This window comes from Geotrypetes seraphini, chromosome 8 (genome assembly GCF_902459505.1).
Source record: "Geotrypetes seraphini chromosome 8, aGeoSer1.1, whole genome shotgun sequence".
NCBI lineage: Eukaryota > Metazoa > Chordata > Amphibia > Gymnophiona > Dermophiidae > Geotrypetes > Geotrypetes seraphini.
The window spans coordinates 122,383,154-122,403,519 of NC_047091.1; the positions used below are offsets into that span (position 1 = coordinate 122,383,154).

A 20,366-nucleotide genomic window follows, 5' to 3' on the forward strand; every position below is an offset into this window, starting at 1 on the left:
CAGCGAGGGTGAGAGGTGTCTGGGGTGGTGGCGACCCCTCCCCAACCCTTGTCTCTGCCCCCCCCCACTCCATCCCTGATCCTGCATGCCGCACCCCCTCCCTCCGATCCTTACTCAATCCCACCTGCCATATGCATCCCCTTTCCCTTCTCTTGCAGCTCTAGTTGAAGTTGTTGCTCGTGGTAGTCAACAATGTGCTCCTCTTGACCCCGTTGGCTCTTCCTCTGATGTCACTTCCTATGCACGGCACCTAGGAGTGACATCGGTGGGAGAGCCAAGGAAGTCAAAAAGAGCATGTTGTTGACTGCCGCAAAAACAACTTCAACTGGAAGTATGGGGGAAAGGGGCACGCCCATGGAGTGGAGGAATAGGAAAAGGTGGGGGCAGAGAGAAGAAGGGGTGCCGGTGCCCCAACCAACATGGTGCCCTGGGCAGACCACCTCCTTGCCCCCCCTTACTACACCACTGGTTGGAGTCCATGAGATAAAGATTATGACCTGTGCAAACCATCCAGATCTCAATTTGAAATACTGCTGTATATTAGCTGTATCTTAGTCACATAGATAGGACTAACTTGGTGGAAATTATACTCAGCCATAATGCTTGAATTAAATTTTATATATATATATATATATATATATATATTCTCACCATTTTAGTAGTGGTCTCCTTCATTGCCAAAATGACTGAACACATGCATCAGTTTTCATCGAGGGGAGCTCCTCTTTCAATGTTTTTTTAAAGCTGAGGTGTTGGTGTCAAGTTTTGCAGCCAAGGTGTGTTTGCAGACAGAGGGTAATCTGGTCTCCATCTGCTCTTGCCGGCAGTAATGTAATTTTTTTTGTCCCCCTCCCTGTGGATTTCCGTAGGTTTCCCTTTGTCTCCATACCTGTGCATATGTATATTTTATCCTAGGGTTACCCTATGGTTCCAGAAAAAGGAGGACGGATTGAGACATCTGGGCTTTACTTCTATTGAAACCAATGGAAGTAAAACCTGGATGTCTCAATCTGTCCTCCTTTTTCTGGAGCCATAGGGTAACCCTATTTTATCCTATTGTATAGACATATTTTTTCCATTGAATTTCCCAAGAAAAGCAAAAGTACAAACACATGCAGCCAATACAGTAAACCAGAACTGAATTATCGGTTTCTTATGACCTGGTACCCCCTAGAATGAAGGTCCCAGCACTAGTTCTTGTTCTGAGTGAACTGGAAGCACAAAAACAAGGAAGGAAATTGCTGAATCCAAAAATAGCCTTTACAAGGCTATCCCCTAAAAAGTTTTCAGCTTAACCAACACAATTAGGGCAGTTTCCACTGAGGGCTATATACTTCCCTGGAGACTGCCCCAACTTTGTTGGTTGTGTTGAGAACTTTTCAGCAGCCTCTCCTAATCTTTCCATGATTAAACTCTGTACTCAAAATAATATATATATATATATTCTATACTTTAATATCTAGTTCCCCAGTTTATCTCGTAATAGCAAAGCAAATAGGAATAGTTACTGGCAATTAATGCCCATTTGGAAAGTAAAAGGACCCAGATGGAGCCACAGAAATTTGGTCTAGAGACCAAAGCTTCCCAAATCTTCTGGGGCTTCCACAACCCGATTGGGTTTTCAAGGTATTCACAATGAATAAGGATTAGATAAATTGTCATCTTTGCTGGAAGTCTAGCATATGCTAATCCATCTCATACATATTCATGCTGGATATCCAGAACACCTGACAGACTCTAGGTCGAGTTCTGGTCTAGACCAGAGTTAATTTTATGCTACGGACGTTTGCATTCAGGTTGGGTTGTGCTACATTCAGCCAATCAACAGACAGCAGGCTTCCTGGCCCCGCCCCTTCGCTTTTTAGTTCTGGGAGCTAGAGCTCTCTCTCGTCCTTGTCCTGTTCCCTCTCCCGTCCTCCTTGGTTAGATCTGGCTCTTCCCCACCCCCACCCCACCATGTCTAGGCTCCACCCTTCCCTGTCTCCGCTCTGCTTCCAACTCCAGCTTTTGGTTCCCCCCGCCCCGGCTCCTCCCCCCGCCCCAGGCTCCTCCCGCCGGCCGCTCGCCGCTCCCCGCTCCGCACTCGCCTAGTCCCCGCTGCCATGGACGGGCGGGGATGCAGCAGCGGCGGCGATCGGAGGGCTCTTGGGCCGGGGGGCCCCAAGGAGGCGGCGCCAGACGAACCTCCGGCCGGGCCCCCCAGGGGAGGCATGCGCAGAAGCTCTCGCCCCGGTCGCAGCACCCCCAGCTCGGCCGGGACTCCCGGCACTCCGGGCGGCAAGGGCAGCCCGAACGGCGAATGCCGGCGGGAGCTGCAGGGGCCCGAAGGGCCCCCCCGGGAGCCCAAAGTCTCCTTCTCCACCGAGACCCGGGAAATGGCCAAGGCCGAGGAGGGAGAGGAGGGCACCGAGGCCCGGGGCAGCCAGGCCAGCTTTATGCAGCGCCAGCTCTCGGCCATGCTGCAGCCCGGGGTGAACAAGTTCTCGCTGCGGATGTTCGGCAGCCAGAAAGCGGTGGAGCGGGAGCAGGAGCGGGTGAAGTCTGCCGGCTCGTGGATCATCCACCCCTACAGCGACTTCAGGTAATGGGGACAGAGGGGACGGGGCAATGGCTTCTGACAACCCTTTCACCTGTGCCAACCCATTCCGGAATCTACTCTTACTGGGAGGGGCTGATGCTGGCTGGGTCCTGCCTGGGTTATCTTTCTCTCTCCCCCCCCCCTTTCAACCCACCTGCTGGACTCCCCCCCCCCCCCATATCTGTCCCGTGTCCTTCAGACCTGCCCGAGGAGGGAGAGAGGCAGCTGCTCTCCCCCCCCCCCCGCAACCCGCACCCATCTAGTCTGCGGGCTGTCAAGGTGACACTCTTGTCAGCTCTGTCCTTCCCCCTGCCCGTGGTCACAATGCGCCGCCTCCCCGCACTTTACCTGCCCGAGGCGGACCGCGCAGACGGGATTTCATTCTTCCAAGGCTCGAATTCTCGTCCTCTCTTGCTGGGCGAAGGGACAGGACTGATGGCTTTTGCTGCAAAAGCTCTTCTCGGACTCTTTTGGCATTTTCTTGGCAGCGCCCCCCCCCCCCTCCCCACACACACACACACACCTCCCTCTTTCACTGCCTGCGCCTCTGTGTGGGTGCTGAAAGGAGGATGGCCCCAGGCGCCTCTAAGAGTTTCCGAGGCTGTCTGGAGCTGTCCGTGGTGCTGAATTTCACCGCTCCAGGATTCCATTTGGCCGCCCTTTTCCATATAGCTTTGCACTTCCCTGCTGCGGTGGTCGGTTTCCTCCCGTTTGTTTGTTTTGGGGTTTTTTGTTTTTTTTTTCCTTACCGGCCTTATGCAGTTTGTCAGGGAAGCAAGGGGATCTTTTTAAAAAAAACAAAACACGTTTCACTGGTAAAAGGGTTCACCAGCAAGTAATAGGTCCCTCTGTTTTGTACTGATAAGACGCACTGGGTAATTTTGTAGGAATGGCGGTGCCTCAGACGCTGTCCCTACAGGCAACTGCAGTAGGTCCCCAGAGGCTCCGGTTAAAGAAACCATTTGCTTCTTATTTCTTAGATGCCTTCTTTCTGACGGACTGCCTGTGTGTTCAAATGCAACGCTCTTCTCCTTCCCGATTCCCCCCGATCCACTCTAGTAATGTAACGGCACAAGCTGTTTCCCTTGGGTCATGAATCTGCCGCACACTGCCAACCAACCCACTGCTCTTGATCTACAGTTGACCCTGAATATTTTGGTTCCAGATTGAAACTGTGGACAAGATGCACCAGGGCACAAAATGGGAGACAGCCGCCTGTAGAGCTGGCCATAGCCCTCTGTGCAGCATGTGATGCTTCTTGCGCATTGCACAGACTTTGCTATATGACGTGCTACAATATTACTATTCCTAAGGACTTTACCAACTCCTCTGAGCTGGCTGCAATGTAATGGCTTTTCCAAAGTACAGGCCTGTCAGCTTCCTGTATCCTGGCGGTTATAGAAGATCTGTACCTCTTTGGTGTTTGGTTGGTGAAACCTAGCCTGAAGAATCCTACAATTGGAATATTTGTTACATGAGAGCACACAGAGGAGAATATGTGGTAGAAAATAGTGTAGAAGTGACAGTATTCTTGTTATGAAGTATTATCTCCATGCCAGGACCATCATTTAGGGGGGGGGGGAATCAGCAGGAGCTTCTCTGCCAAATTTCAAGATTCAAATTTATTCAGGTTTTACTATCCTGCCCTATGAGGATCCTTCAGAGTGGCTTATAACAATCTAAAATATGAAAAAGAAAGATAGAAGGGGTGTCCACATGACTGAGAAGGGAAGGAGGGAGAACTACAGTTGTGATAGGAAAAAGGGGTAGGATAAAATATCAGGAAGTTGCACTGCTATCTACACCCACTATGGCTCCTTCAAAGAAGTGGATTATTAGGAGAATGTGTCTTGGAATAGGAAAGCTTAGAGTTTGCTTTTAAAATTATCTAATGATGTCTTCTACCAAGGGGCAGGGTTACAGAATTCCATAAATGAGGGCCTTGGATTATAAAAGAATCATGTAAAACCTTGTGACAATCTGTTTTGACGTGCAGACCTAAATGATCATGTTGGGCTGTATGGGATTATGCAATGAGTGGTTGATTTGAGGCCAGTCTTTGAAGACCAGTAGAAGAGCTTTAAATGTGATATGGTGATTTTATGGGTAGTCAATGGGCTGCTTTAAGGTAAGAGGTGACACAATCATTTCACGTGGTGTTGGTTTGAACTTGAAGTCAGATTGCATTGCCTGAAGTCATTTGAGTTCTATTAGTCCTTTGTAAAGTGAGTTACAGTAATCCGATTGAGATATGACAAGGGAATAAAGATGTTAAATGCTGAAGATAGAAAGTGACCTGATAGATGAAATGAGTCAGAGTTTAAAAAAAAAGAGTATTTGACAACTTGAGAGATTTGAGCATAAAAGGTGAGGTCTGAGTCTAGTAGGACATTGAGTATATGTGTGATTTTCAACTTGGGGGACAGAAGAATTACAAAGGAGAAGAAGTTTGTGGCAGTTATTATTTTCTGTTCTGCAAGGATCATGAACTTGGATTTGCTGGGGTTTAAGACAAGGTGGCGGTCCATGAATCTACTGAGAAATTCAAATCAATTTGTCATGTATTTGAGGGATTGTGTGAATAAGCTCAGTGTCTAAAGTATAGGATCTGAATGTCATTGGCATAGACATATACAATTAGTTCAAGAGATTGTGCCAGCTTGAGAAGAAGGGAATGAAAAATGTTAAAAAGCAAAGTTGATAGCATGGAGCCATGTGGTACTCCAGATCCTAGGAAGTAAGGGCACAATGTAGAATTGTTTTGAGACAACTGTATAGCAATGGTTTTCAAGGTTGGATGAGCAGTAGCAGATAACCCAATATCTCAGTCATTGAAGTAAAATTGTGGTCTACCAGGTCAAAGACAGCAGATAAATCAAGGGACAGATGATATTGGAAATTCCCAAGAGATTAGTTTCTGTGCTGTGATAGTGGCAAAATGCTGTCTAATTTGGGTGGAGGGTATGGGTTTTGGAGGTGAAGTTCAGTAGTTGCAAGTGGGCAACTGCTTTGACAATTTTAGGAATGAAAGGAAGGTTTGCAATAGGATGGTAATTAGTCGGCTCGGTGGTGGATGCAAGGTATTATTGATTTTGAGCCTTATGGTGGCAAATTTCCAGGAATCAGGAAAAGAGCCTGCATGAAGATTATGGAAAATCATACAGTGGATGAAAGGAAGCAGTGAGTCTAGTGAGCATTTAATCAGAGTAGATGGATTAGGATCTGAAGGTGTGGTAGTCATGTTCATCTGTTTGACTATCTAATTCAGGAAGTGTAATTAGATTGAATTTTTAAGAAAGCGCTTTGAGGGATGAGTACAGAGATAGGGGAGCAAATCGATAATGGTGATAAAGGTGAATAGGTGGGTATGAATGAAGATATTGTCAATGCAGGTTGATTGTTATGTAGAGTGGAGATATTACCAGGGTTACCATATGGCTCCAGAAAAAAGAGGACAGATTGAGATATCTGGGTTTTACTTCCTTTGAAAGCAATGGAAGTAAAACCCAGATGTCTCAATCTGTCCTCCTTTTTCTGGAGCCATATGGTAGCCCTAGATATTACTAAAAAAAATGTGTCTGCCAAAGTCTGGGCTTGTGGGATCTGAAACAGAAATATTTGTATATGTAAATGGGATACCTAGTGAATCCAGTTTTACAATGCATCTTTACATATGCACATATTATGGGCAGGGCTTTCCAAGGGATGGGCAACCATGGTCCTTGAGGGCCATAATCCAGTTGGGATTTTAAAATTTCCACAATGAATATGCATGAGGTTGATTTGCATGTACTACTTCCATTGCAGGCAATTTCTTTCATATTCATTGTGGAAATCTTGACAATCTGATTGGTTTTTGGCCCTCGAGGATTGTGGTTACTTACCCATCCCTGCCCTAGGTAAATTTTCAGCTGTGTTCTCCCCCATATAGATAAACATTTTCCCTCGCCCTCAGGTGGCCAGCTTCTCCCTTTCCCTTCTTAAAACCTCACCCCTCAATGGCTGGCTTCTTCTCATCCTCTCTAAACCCCTCTCTTGCAGTTGAGCAGCTTGTTATCTCCTTTCTCTTTCAGCATTTCCCCCTTCCCTTCTTGCTGCTGCCACCCTCCTTTCTTCTTGGAGGCCAGCTTGACGATTAAAGAAAACACTGTAGAGCTCTGTAATAGAGAATAACATGGAGAAAAAAATCTGTCCCCATCACTGCTCTGTCCCCGTCCTACTGTCCCCTTTACCATCCTGTCCCTGCTGTCCCCTTCACCGCCCCATCCTCACAGCATCCATAAAAGCCTCAGTATTGCAACCCCCCCCTGCAGAGAGAACACCTCTTAGCTGCTTCCGCCGCGCCCCCCCTTCCCCCTCCCCCGGACAACAGACCCTGGTCCGACAGGCAGGAGTGTTTCCTGCTTGCAGCGCACAACTGTGCCGCCAAACCTCCCTGCCCCTTACCTTTGTGGCTGGCGATTTTCTAAACTGCCTTCTTACAGCAGCCGGAGCGTCGAAGTTGCATGTGGCTGCCGTAAAGGTCGTCTCTGATGCAACTTCCGGTTGCGTCGGAGATGACCTTTACGGCAACCACACACAGCTACAATGTTCCGGCTGCTCGTAGGAAGGCAGTTTAGAAATCGCCAGCCACGAAGGTAAGGGGCAGGGAGGGAGTAGGGAGATGTTTGGACTGGGCGGCGACAGCAGCAGTGATCAGTAAGGAGGGAGCGCGATAGGTGACTGCACGTGCTCCCTCCCTTAACTGCAGGGACAAGGTCATTCAACGCTCCACGGGTAGCCACGGTAAACACAGTTTTTTCCCCACCGTTTTGGCAGGTTACCCGCAGCTAGCTGTGGGTAACAGCCACTGTGTCATTCTCTACTCTGTAAGAACAGACCTACACAAAAACACTGCTTTGTCCCATCCCCTCCAACAAGAAATCTGCTTTTTGGGGGGGGGGGAGAGAGAGAGGTACAAAGCAGTGCTTCAATGCGGGTTTGTGCTTACAGGGCCTGCATAGCACCACTGCTTCTTTAATCTTTTGCCTGTCCTGGGAGGAGGTATGGCAGTGGTGATGGACCTGGCAGCAAGAAGGGAAGGGGAAGGCTGTTGCATGTGCCAGAGCTGTGCCACCACTCCCCAAATTCTGATGCCCTAGGTGGCTGCCTGGTTCTGGGCCAACCCTGACTGTGGGTCACAGCTTCAAAATTGTCCCCAAACCATATGTGTATGAGTATTCCCAATCTTACATGGAAATATGGTGTCTTTTAAAAAAAAAAAAAATTCTCTCTGCGAATCAGGGCTTTGCAGAAGTGACTGAGCAGCAATTGTGCTTAACTTTCTAAATTTTTGGAAGTCCCTGTCTCATTTTTCAAAAAAATAAATGGTAGTGTTTCAGAACTCCTGGAAATCCACAGTCTTGAGGCTCAGCTCCTTAGTTGACTTTTATTTATTCAGTTTTATATACTGTTCTTCCAGGGGAGCTCAGAATGGTTTACATGAATTTATTCAGGTACTCAAGCATTTTTCCCTGTCTGTCCTAATGGGCTCACAATCTATCTAATGTACCGGATGGTCTCGGGACTCAAGGATCTACCATACGAAAAACGGCTTGACAAATTACAGCTATACTCGCTCGAGGAGCGCAGAGAGAGGGGGGACATGATCGAGACGTTCAAGTATCTTACGGGCCGCATCGAGGCGGAGGAAAATATCTTCTTTTTCAAGGGTCCCACGACAACAAGAGGGCATCCGTTGAAAATCAGGGGCGGGAAACTACGAGGTGACACCAGGAAATTCTTTTTCACTGAAAGAGTGGTTGATCGCTGGAATAGTCTTCCACTACAGGTGATTGAGGCCAGCAGCGTGCCTGATTTTAAGGCCAAATGGGATCGGCACATGGGATCTATTCACAGGGCAAAGGTAGGGGAGGGACATTAAGGTGGGCAGACTAGATGGGCCGTGGGCCCTTATCTGCCGTCTATTTCTATGTTTCTATGTTAATGGGGGATTAAGTGGCGTGCCCAGCAGGAGCAGTGTGTGTTTGAACCCACAACCTCAGGGTGCTGAGGCTACTAAGGCTGTAGCTTTAACCACTGTGCCACACTCTTCCCTTTTTATATGAGTAGTTAAAAAAAAAAATCCAGTACTTGCACATGTTTGTTTGCCACCTAAATATGGAAGTGCCTGTGCTTGCAACTAATGCATATGAAATGGACATTCCCATTGTCTATGTAGAGAAAACACTCATTCCCACACACTTATATGTATTTTATAAATGACTCCAGATTAACATAAGAACATAAAAATAGCCTTACTGGGTCAAACCAATGGTCCATCAAGCCCAGTAGCCTGTTCTCACAGTGGCCAATCCAGGTTACCAGTACCTGGCCAAAACCCAAAGAGTAGCAACTTTCCATGCTACCGATTCAGGACAAGCAGTGGCTTCCCCCATTTCTTTCTCAATAAGACTATGGACTTTTCCTCCAGGAAATTGGCCAAATTTTTAAACCAGTAAACAGGCCTGGAGATTCTATGCAAAATGGCACTTCACATCATTGTCTTAAAATATCGAACATATACAGCAGCATCACTGATCACAACTATATTTGCACATCACTAATGTTTATTTTCTATCAGTCCAGGAAATTTGTACTGTCCTAGATTTTTCTCGAGAAGAGTAATCTTAGCTAGAGACACAGACACAGAAAACAGCTTGGGTGACTGAAAAAGATTAATCCCCAAATTACTACTGATCTGAGAAGTGAGGTGGGCTACTGCAAATCAGATAGATCATGACTGTCTTAAAATAGTGGTGCAATTTGGGCCTAAACGTCCTACATGCAAATGATAAAATATTTTTGCTTTCTTTTATTTGCATTTATGTAGTGGGTCTTGAAGAAAGCTTCACCTTGTTGGTAATTCCAAAACATAGGGAATGTAAAGCGAGAAGGGGAATGTTTCAGAGGGACGAGATGAGAATAACTTGTCCAGTGACTGTTAATTTTTGTAATGTCAAAGTCGGTTAAGGAAAGGGGATTGGAGGAATGAAAGTTTGACAGATAAGAATGACAGTGCACATAAGTGAAAGGCCCCTATTCCAAGGTACTTGATGGCAGAAAGAAGTGCCACCCCCCTCCCCCCTCAGCTTTGACAGCCTGGGATTTCTGACCTAATCTGCAATCAAAGCAAAACAATAGATTCTGACAGATCAGGCCAGAAACCCCAGGCTATTAAAACAGGGGGGGGGAAGGGGAATTATCAGTTACCCAGATAAATGGATCTTGAAAATTGCCCTCATTAAAACAAAGTTTAATATTTACAATTGTGATGTGGTTTATGCATATTTTTTCCAAGATTGTTTTGGAATGGGTGATGGGGTAATCTTGATTACTGAATTTAATTATGAAAATTTGTTGGGGGACCTAAGGGCTTGAAAGACAATTGGGGGAAGATGGGGGTGCAAGGTTGACAGTTCACTTAGGGCATGGGTCAGCAACCTTTTTGAAGCAAAGAGCCAATTTATCCTAAAAAATTCACCCAAGATTTACAAAGAGCCACAATGGATAGAGAAGGGAGTTTGAGAAATTCCAGGTCTCTCTCTTCCTTCCCCAAGGTCTAGCTTCTCTCTGCTCTTTCTTCCCTCACAGGTCTCTGCACCTCTCTTCCCTCCCTCCCCTGCCCCTGATTGTCCCCCTCTCCCAACCCATAGCTAAGGTTCTCTCCCCTCTCCAGGCCCCGATCCTTTAATCTCACTCCCAACCTCCCCCCCCCTTTCCGGTCTACCAAGGTACCTGGTGATCCAGTGGGGTCTTTGTGGCAGGAGTGCAGCCCACTCACTCGTGCCTTCATACAAATGGCTTCCATGATCTTTTGTGGCTGCTCATGGCATTTCCTGTAGTACTGCAAGCTGCCATGAGAGGTTGAGGCAGCCATTTTAAAAGGCAACCTTGAGGAAGCAGGAGTGAGAGGGCCATGCTCCTGCCACAAAGAGCCTCTGCTGGACCACCAGGTACCTCAGTAGATCGGGGGGGTTGGGAATCATGGGGTTGGGAGGGAGATTAAAGGGTCTGGGCCTGGAGAGCCACAGCCACATGGCAGAAGAGCCACAGTTGCCGACCCCTAACCTAGGGTGTCTAATACACTTGCAGCAACTACTTTTCAATATTACAAACACACATAAAAGACTAAAAGAATGAGGTTGAACTTTTTTTTTTTGTTTGTTTGTTAATTTAGCTATCTGTTAAACTAGAGTATTACTTGTCCTTGTTGTTTATTTGTTTAATTTGTTTTATATCCTGTCCTCCCCAGAGAGCTCAGAATGGGTTACAAGTTAACATACCTAACAAACGAGACACAGATAATTAAGGCAATACAGGCAACAGTGGTATTCGTCTAGTACAGTTGTTCATCCTAAATTAACAGGTACAAATGAGGTTTTATAACCTACAGATAGTTCATCTTACATTAGCAATTCCAGAGATAAGTTAGGCTCACATATAGTTTGATCAACTTGAAGCATGTACAATAAGAGACTAGTTCTACATAGGTGAGGAAGTATGATTGTGCCATCTGAGATCCCCAATTGGAATTTGTCCCTGTCCCCGCAGTTAACTGTGGGAAACCATCCCCGTGTCCTTCTTTAAGGAGAGAAGGAAGAATCGGAGTATGAATGGGCACAGCAACTGACCTTCAAGCCTTGCGTTAAAGAATGCTGGTGTAGAAGGACTGAGGTTGAGATAGACGCTAAAGAATGACATAGAATGGTTTCTCATGGTTATCCATGGGGACAGGGACAAATTCTGTCCCAGTGTCATTCTCTACATTTACAGCATTGCTGCTCAGTCATCAGGAGTTACCCTGGAATGGACCAAACCAGTGCATCCTCCTTGAGTCTTACTGCATTTTTAAGGTTCTTCCACGTTCCTAGGATTGGTCTTCTTTCCAAAGGGTAAAGTACGATAGAGCCAACTTTGGCTTGAAAAAGGGCTGAGACTTTTACCCTTTGACTTTGATGTGACTACCTTCTCCTTCATGGCCTGCTGTAATTATTCAGTTAAAGGGGGAGATGGGCAGAACCGAGATAGCAGATGATCCATATCTACACAGCTCTCTAAGGGGAACAGAGGACTTTGGCTTATTGATGAGATGCCAGTTATAAAAGGCTTTCTCTCCCTAACAGAGGGAAAGAGGTTGCTGAAACCTTACCACTGAAGAACAGCTATATGAAGAATAAACAAATATTCCGAGTGGAGCTTTTCGTTCAAATTCTGAGTGGAGATTTTTGTTTAATAGGTTTCCAAATGTCATTTTCAGGGAATATTATCTCGGTAATTAGCTCTAATGCCAGAACTAGTATCTTTAATGTTGTGAGATGACCTTCTCTTTATCTCAAAGTCTTTAAAATAGGAACAGGATGGTTCTGAAGTAATCTAGCCCCATATAATAGGGATTCATACAATGCACTGCCAATCTGATACAACCAGGTGCTTTATTAAATTAGACCTTCATATCATATTGAGTGAGACCGAAAGTCCACCAGCCAACTCTGTGTCTAGGAGTGTAGCTAATCCAAGTCATAAATACCTAATGGTCTCCCAAAGAGTAGATCCACTCCTTGCTGCTCATACCCAGAGAGAATTGCTTGGCTTTTGCCTAAAACTCAAGGCTCAATACCGAAAGCTATGTGGTACAGCCACTGCTGAGTGTGTGACTTCTACTGTGAAATTAGTAAGATGTTCTGGGGCGATGTAATAAGCTAATGAGATGTACAAGATCTGCATATTTTCAGTTTGTTCTAAACAGGGAAAGGCTGTTGGACACAAGCACACAAAAGGGGTAAATTCTCAAAATTTCAGTGCTAGAATGATGCAAACTAAGCACAAATGCTATAACAACAATTGGAATTTGAGCACATAGCTTACAGGCTAGTGGTTAAAAGAGCAGTTACATGCAAGACTACTAATTGGTGGCAATTAGCACTAATTATAACCTATAATTGACAACTCCAATTAACAACCAATTATTGAATTGTGTGTGCAACTGACCTCTTTCTACAACTCGTGTGCACAGTTTTAAAGAATGGGGGGGGAGGGGAGTTCTGTGGTAGTGACAGCTTCGTTTTGCGCGTCTTCAAAGAAAATGGAAATGCTCACAAATAGTAGCTTCATAAAAATTTCTTGCTCATACTGTAAATTTTTTGTGAGGCTAATATTTATGTACAGAACATCACGGTGCAGATGTGCGCCCGGGATACTTTAATTTTCTTTGCACATGTGCCCAGTGAAACTGCTGTTACCTCCATTCACAGCTGTTACTTTAAGTTACAGGTATATATGGTCGGTGGGGGGAGGGGGAGAGGATTAAAAAAACTGGCAGTAAACCTCAGAAACTGACATAAAATTCTCTCACTTGCCCTTCTATGCTACCATGGACCTGGCAGTGAATTTCTCACATTGTATACATGTTAAAATCCCCTGTTTACTTCTGTGCATTGCAGAGGAATACCTAATGGCCTCTGTAGCATTCATTTTCATTTACTGTGCGAGTTAACTGCCACGCTGAACCACTTTCTGCACCATATGGCCAGTAACATGCATGCAGAGTGCTCATTAACTCAGGGGCATAGCCAGCATTGGATTTTGGGAGAGCCTGGGAGTAGACTGGCAATGTATCCCCCCTCCCCCTCTGCCACTGTCATCACCGCTGCAATCGCAATCACAATGTTAAATCTTACTTTTTGCTGGTAGGGATGCCAAGTCCCTGCCAGCAGACAAGATCCCAAACTGCTCCAGCAGGAAGAAGTTGGTGGTCTCCTTCCCAGCCACCGATGTCTGCACTCTTCATGTCAGTTATTTTATATCTACTCCAGTTGTGGAAGGAGCCCCCTAGGCTTTTCCATTGCCTAGGCCACTGTTACCTGCATTTCTGCCCATGGTAGCTGTCTGCATTGGCCCCTCAGAGTAGCAGGACTTTTCTGTTCCACCCCCCTCTCTTCTAGATAGCCTCCAGAAAAGGGGAGGGGGTGAGCCTGGAACAAATCGGAGAATAGTTACTCTGCTCCCTAATCCAGTATCTCTTCCCTTGTTGTTCCTCGTAGGGCTCCACAGTTCCACTTCACTTATTTTGTAGTGAAAAAAAAAAAAGTCCTGGTTTATTGTCTTACTTCCTCCATGATCTTGCCCAGATTACCCAGAGTGTTTTATAAATAATTCCACCAAGTTTTGTATTTCAGCTTCCTGAAATGTAACTGGTTTACAGATGTGATATCTAACTAAAAACGCTAAACAAAATGGCAATAAAATAGTTGAGACTCAGTATTACTTATCCGTTTAGAAATGATTTGAGCATGATTGTCACATTTTTCCAAGGCTGGCGTTAGGGGGGTACAAACAGGGCACTGGCCACTGGCCCCTAAGCTATAAGCCAGGGGTCCCCAAAGCCTATCTGAAGCTGAAGAAGATGCACCCTGCTGGTGGATTTTAGAGCTCCCTCACAAATTTCTATAATTACTCTAATCCCTAACTCAGCATCTTCTGTTGCTCCTGTCCTTGGAAAACAGCAAAAAGAGGCACTAGAGACATCACAACCAGCCTCTTTATGAAGCTGCGTTAGTGGCTTTATTGCACGTACCTTTTTAGAGTGCGCTAACCCCTGCGCTAGCCGAAAAACTACCGCCTGCTCAAGAGGAGGCGGTAGCGGCTAGCGTGGCCGGCAAATTAGCGTGCGCTATTACGTGCATTAAACTGCTAACGCAGCTTCATAAAAGGAGCCCTAAGTCTTTTATTGATTTGAAGTCTTAAGTATAAAAACAATCAAAATCCCAACTAGGACCCAGTTTCGGCGACCATGTCGCCTTCTTCAGGGGACAATATTTATCGTGTCGGCGTCTGTTTCACCTGCCCTTCCCCAGATCCAAAGTGCCACTTTTAATTTCTGCCTTTAAGTTAAGCCCTGCTTTTTCGAAAGACAACACTCTTGTGTAGGGCTTGCTGCTGGGGCCTAAGACAGAAAGTTTGGAGAGGGTTCCAAAGCACATTGGCAGGCTGTATCCTCTTCAGCTTCCCAGGATTAGAGACCCCTAAAGCCTAGGAGCCCAGGGCAACAGCTCTATCTGTTCTCCCCCTCCTAACATCCACCCTGTTCTTGGACTAACTAGTACCGTAAGTCTTTTGCATATGTCACTGCTTCAGAGCTCCCAACTCTAGGACTTGGAGAACTTCAGGCAGCTGTCCTTGGTCCTAATTCACTTTTAAATTTTAAAGAAATGGTTCAGATTAGACAAATATAGTAGTAGGTAGACTAATGATAGACAAATATAGTTAATATACTATCACAGCAAGACCCTGCATTCAATTCTGGTCTTCTTATCTCGAGAAAGATATAGTGGCACTAGAAAAGGTTCAAAGAAGAGCGACCAAGATGATAAAGGGGATGGAAGGAAAGACTAAAACAGTTAGGGCTCTTCAACTTGGAAAAGAGACAGCTGAGGGGAGATATGATTGAAGTCTACAAAATCCTGAGTAGAGTACAACAGGTACGAATGGATCGATTTTTCACTCCGCCAAAAATTACAAAGGCTAGGGGACACTCGATGATGTTACAGGGAAATACTCTTAAAACCAATATGAGGAAATTTTTTTTTTTATTCTCTCGGAGAATAGTTAAGCTCTGAAACGCATTACCAGAGGATGTGGTAAGAGCAGATAGCGTAGCTGGTTTTAAGAAAAGTTTGGACAAGTTCCTGGAGGAAAAGTCCATAGTCTGTTATTGAGAAAAACATGGAGGAAGCCACTGCTTGCCCTGTATTGGTAGCATAGAATATTACTACACCTTGGGTTTTGGCCATGTACTAGTGACCTGGATTGGCCACCATGAAAACGGGCTACTAGGCTTGAAAGACCATTGGTCTGACACAGTAAGGCTATTCTTATGTTATGTTTTCTTTACAGTTTCTATAACTTATTTTCCTGTTACTACTTGTCACCTCTTAGGTTTGTCTATGGATTTTTTCCAAGATTTTGTGATTTTATGGCCATAAAGTAAAATTAAAAATTCTGGAAATGACATTTCCCTGTAAATGTTTAATTAATTTCCAGACTGACTATCTCCCTCTTTTATGAACGCATAGCGCAGGTTTTAGCGCCGGAAGCGGCGGTGACTGCTCCGACACTTATAGAATTCCTATGAGCATCAGAGCAGTTACCGCTGCTGCCGGCGCTAAAACCTGCGCTATATGTTTGTAAAAGAGGGGGATATTTTGGGGGGGCTCCACTTCAGTCAGAACAGTTTGAAAGATTTTGGGCTCCTTTTTACTAAGCTGCGCTAGCGTTTTTAACACGCGCTGCAGATTAGTGCGTGCTAACCCCACGCTACATGCCAAAATCTAACGCCAGCTCAATGGTGGCGTTAGCGTCTAGTGTGTGCGGCAACTTAGCGCGCGCTAAGCGTGCACTAAAACCACTAGCTCAGCTTAGTAAAAGGAGCCCTTTGAGAATAAAATATCTTGACACATGAATATTTAAGGAAATGCAATGCTGATAAATAATGTTGGGAAGGTATATCCTAACTTTTATTTATTTATTTATTTTTTATTTCCTTATGTTGATTTCTTTAAGTTAGTGGAGGCAACTTCTCCATTGATGGGGCCTGTTTGATATTTCTTTTCCTTTGTTTATGTATAACAATTTTTTTGAAATAATCAAATAATCAGTACAATAGGATAATACAAAAATACATTCAATGCAATAAGAATCACAATAATATTTCATACAAATTTAAATCATTCTTTCAAATTTAATTTCCATAAGAATTAATTCAATCTTATCTACACCCCCCTTAATTCAATCCCCTACCCACTATCTTCCCCTAAATGAAATCCCTCACCCTGGATGAAAGTTGACAAAAATAAAGAATTAAAATAAAAAACTGGAATATAATTAGTAAACCTAATTTTCATAATAAATCATTGATAACCATACTTTGTATTTTTGGTGAAAGATTCTGAATATAAGGATCCCAAACCTCCATAAAAAGACGAGTTTTTTTTTTAGGCGAACCTCAAACCTCCCAACTCTGAAATAAAAATAAGCGATGTAATTGATTCCTCCAATGCCAAAAACTTGGAGATTCTTTCTGAAACCGAAATTTCATAATACATTTATGCCCAATCATACAGGCTTTCTGAAATAAAAGCCATTTTCTTTTGTATAATTGAAATGATTACCATTTTTTGCATAAGCTTTTTGGATTGTATGCTACAATTTGAAAAATTCAGTATAAAATAAAAATTCTAGAAAGGAATTGAAGTCAGGCTATAAGGAAAACTAGACCTCCTTAAAGCAAGAATTCTTGCAGTGTGGCTTCTCGCCTCAGGGCCTACAAATCTTGGCACCATTTCAGTACTGGTATAAATAATAGATTGGTGGGGATAGTCCAAACTGTATGGAGACACCTTGATACAGTTGCACAAAGAAGTATCATAGGTTTTTTTTTATTAAGGTGCGCTAACCAATTTAGCACATGCTAAAGATTATCGTGCACTAAATGATAAGGCATCCATTATTCTATGGGCGCCGTAGGATTTAGCGCACCTTAATAAAATGATCCCATAGTTAGACAACTCCCTATTAAATGTGAGTCTAGTAATATGAGTAGCAAGTAGACTCTTTGGTTTAAGCATCTCCCCAAAGCAGGTCATGGATTCTCAGTTATATGGTTGGAAAATATCTCTGGTATTTTCTGTATCCTTAAAGAAGAAATTTAATTGGTGAAACAAACCTCAAACACTTTCTTAAACATAAAATGAATCTGTTCTTTGGGATCTGCATAGGACTGACTTCCTTGGGATCTCAGTGGCTTCTGTTCCAGATGAGTGCTGAACTCTTAAGCGCAGGGGTCTCAAAGTCCCTCCTCGAGGGCCGCAATCCAGTCGGGTTTTCAGGATTTCCTCAATGAATATGCATGAGATCTATGTGCACGCACTGCATTCATTGTATGCTAATAGACTTCATGCATATTCATTGGGTGAATTCTGAAAACCCGACTGGATTGCGGCCCTCGAGGAGCGACTTTGAGATCCCTGCTTAAGTGGAACATGTGAGCAATTGCTCATATATTCTAGGAGCATCGCTCACAAAAATACTTGTAAATCTGGAAAACTATTGTTTTTAGAATTTGTTGCTCACACAAAAAAATTGTTAGAACTTGTCGCTCACATGAGAGGAAAAAAAAAATTGCATGCAACCAGCAAATCCTTAGAGCAGGGATGGGCAACTCTGGTCCTCAAGGGCCGGAATCCAGTCGGGTTTTCAGGATTTCCCCAATGAATATGCATGAGATCTATTTGCATGCGCTGCTTTCAATGCATATTCATTGAGGAAATCCTGAAAACCTGACTGGATTCCGGCCCTCGAGGACTGGAGTTGCCCACCCCTGCCTTAGAGAGACTCCTTGAATCTTGGGGCTGATAAACCACTGTATGTCTTATATTCTTATCATTTTATATTATGTTTTACAATCTTTAAAAATAGGTGTATTAAAATCTTCAAGTATAAAGCCATTTTCATGAATGGTCTAAAGAATGACTTTAGATTGAAAAGGCCATCACTTGCTCTTGAATAAGTGCAGTTTAGTTGAAGTGTTTAATTAACAACTGCGGCTTTAAATTGGTGACCCAGGGTCTCCCTGTAGAGAATTACAGTAGGCACTGCTGTACTGCAGCTGTAATCTCTATTCCTGCTGTTGTTGTTTCAATTAGAAAGCGCAGCATGGTGTAGCAGGGGGAGGAGACATTGGGTAGGAGGGCTGCACCCATTCAGTTTTAAGAAAGCTTCACTGGAATCCTCCTCCTGGGAAACGCTCACAGCCTGGTCGTGAACTCGTGATCTGCTTGTATGAGATAATTAGGCACTGATCTGTCTCATTAAATACAAGACAAACTGAAGCTGAATCCTTATCTTTCTCTTGTTTTAACTGCACTCCGCACGGCAGGTATCTCAGAATGTAAACCAGGTCGGGTATTCCGAAATTAGCATTATTCATTAAGAGAAGGAGGAGAGGCAATGGGGTACTTTTAGCTTTGCCTTATTAGTTAAATTATTAACTGTCATTGAAGAGAAGAAGCCATGTTCTTCCATTTGCAGTTTCCTTCTTCTTTTGCTCCTCAGTGCCTTGCCTTCTCTCTTCTTCCTAGTATTTGACCTTTCTTCAAACTTGAAGGTTGAGTGGAGGAGTGACCTCTAGTGGTTAGTGCCATGGACTTCAAAAATCAGGGGTTTGGGGTTTGATTCCCACTGCAGCTCCATCTGACACTAGGGAAGTTGCTTAATCCTCCATTGGTCCAGGTAAAGTAAGTAACTGTATATAATATGAAAACTGCCTTGATTGTAACCATAGAAAAGTGGTGTGTCAATGCCCAGTCCCTCCTGCTGGAGCCCCTCTCCCCCAAAGATCAACAGCAGGAGGGATACCCAGTCCCTCCTGCCAGAACCCCCCACCCCCCTAAGATCTTCAGCAGAAGGGATTCTCAGTCCCTCCTGAAGGGAACCCCCATCCCCCCTATGATCATCAGCAGGAGGGACTCTCAGTTGCTTCTGCCAGAACCCCATTCCCCCGAGAGCATCCCCAAGCCCACCCGGACCCCACCAGTACCTATTTTTGTTGGATGGCTGGAGGGATGCTTACTCCCTCTGGCAGGCAGGCCCGCCTCCAAAGAATGGCGGGTCTTCCCCTTCCCGATGCATCATGGGATGCACCAGGGAGGGGCCTATGGCCCTGATTGACCTAGGGCTACTCCCATAGGGTTTCCGGCAGGAGGGATTTGGCATCCCTCATGCCGGGGGATGTATCGGGGTGGTAGCAGCAGGACAAATTCAGCACTCCTCCTGCCACGGACATTTGGGGATGGGGAGCTTTGGGGGTTCCATAAGGAGGGAGTGGGCATCACTCCTGATGGTCATCTTCATGGGGGGGGGGGGGGTGGACGGGTTCCCTGCCGTGGCTGCTAAAGTGATCACGGCAGGGAGATTCCCTTGCCACAGTCAGCTCAGCGACCACATCTATTTGAAATATAGGCCAGCATTTTGCTGGCCTACATTTCAAGCGCCTATCACAGCCCTAGGGAGATGCCTAGGGCCTCCTAAGCTCACCTAAGGCCACTTCTGGGTGAAACCATGCCCATGCTTAGCCTTGGGTGAGCTTAGATGGACCTCCCTAGGCTCGCAAAGGCACCTACAATGAAGGCAGCCTGCCTCAGGGTGTTTTTTGTTTTTAAAAAAACATGCGTCCCTACCGCTGCCTACAATTGGGGCACCATTTAAAGAATTTGCCCCTAAGGGCCTGATTGTGTATGGATGCCGGCATGCTATGCAGAATCGTGCCTACACTCCCGGACAGACGCCTGAAATGTAGACCAGGATTTTGCAAGTCTACATTTCAGGCATCTGTTTCCTGTCTACAGAGACGTATACCGACACTTAAGCCCACCCAAGGCCACCTCCTTGGGCATGTTTAAGCATCACTACGCATCTCCGTAGATGCACTCCGGAGGCCTACAATGTGGGAGCCTTGCCTCGAGGAGTTTTGTTTTGGGGTTTTGTTTTTTTTTAAATGTGCATCCCGATTGGCTGCCTGAAGGTGGAAGTACGTCTACCACCGCCTGCCATTGAACATTCATTTTCGAGAATCAGGCCCTAAATCTAAATAGCAGGGGTTGATAGTCAAAGGATATATAGCAGGGGTAGGGAACTCCGGTCCTGGAGAGCCGTATTCCAGTCGGCTTTTCAGGATTTCCCCAATGAATGTGCA

General features: G+C 45.0%; 1 protein-coding gene across 1 annotated transcript in view; it reads left to right on the forward strand.

Annotated features, from left to right (window-relative positions):
* The first annotated feature begins 1,955 nt into the window (after nt 1–1,955).
* The window catches only part of HCN2 (hyperpolarization activated cyclic nucleotide gated potassium and sodium channel 2), a 91,307-nt gene continuing 72,896 nt past the window's right edge, over nt 1,956–20,366 (forward strand). Inside the window, exon 1 of the mRNA XM_033956052.1 lies at nt 1,956–2,581. Coding sequence (XP_033811943.1) covers nt 2,103–2,581 — 479 coding nt within the window. The 5' untranslated portion in view covers nt 1,956–2,102. The remainder of the gene's footprint in view (nt 2,582–20,366) is intronic.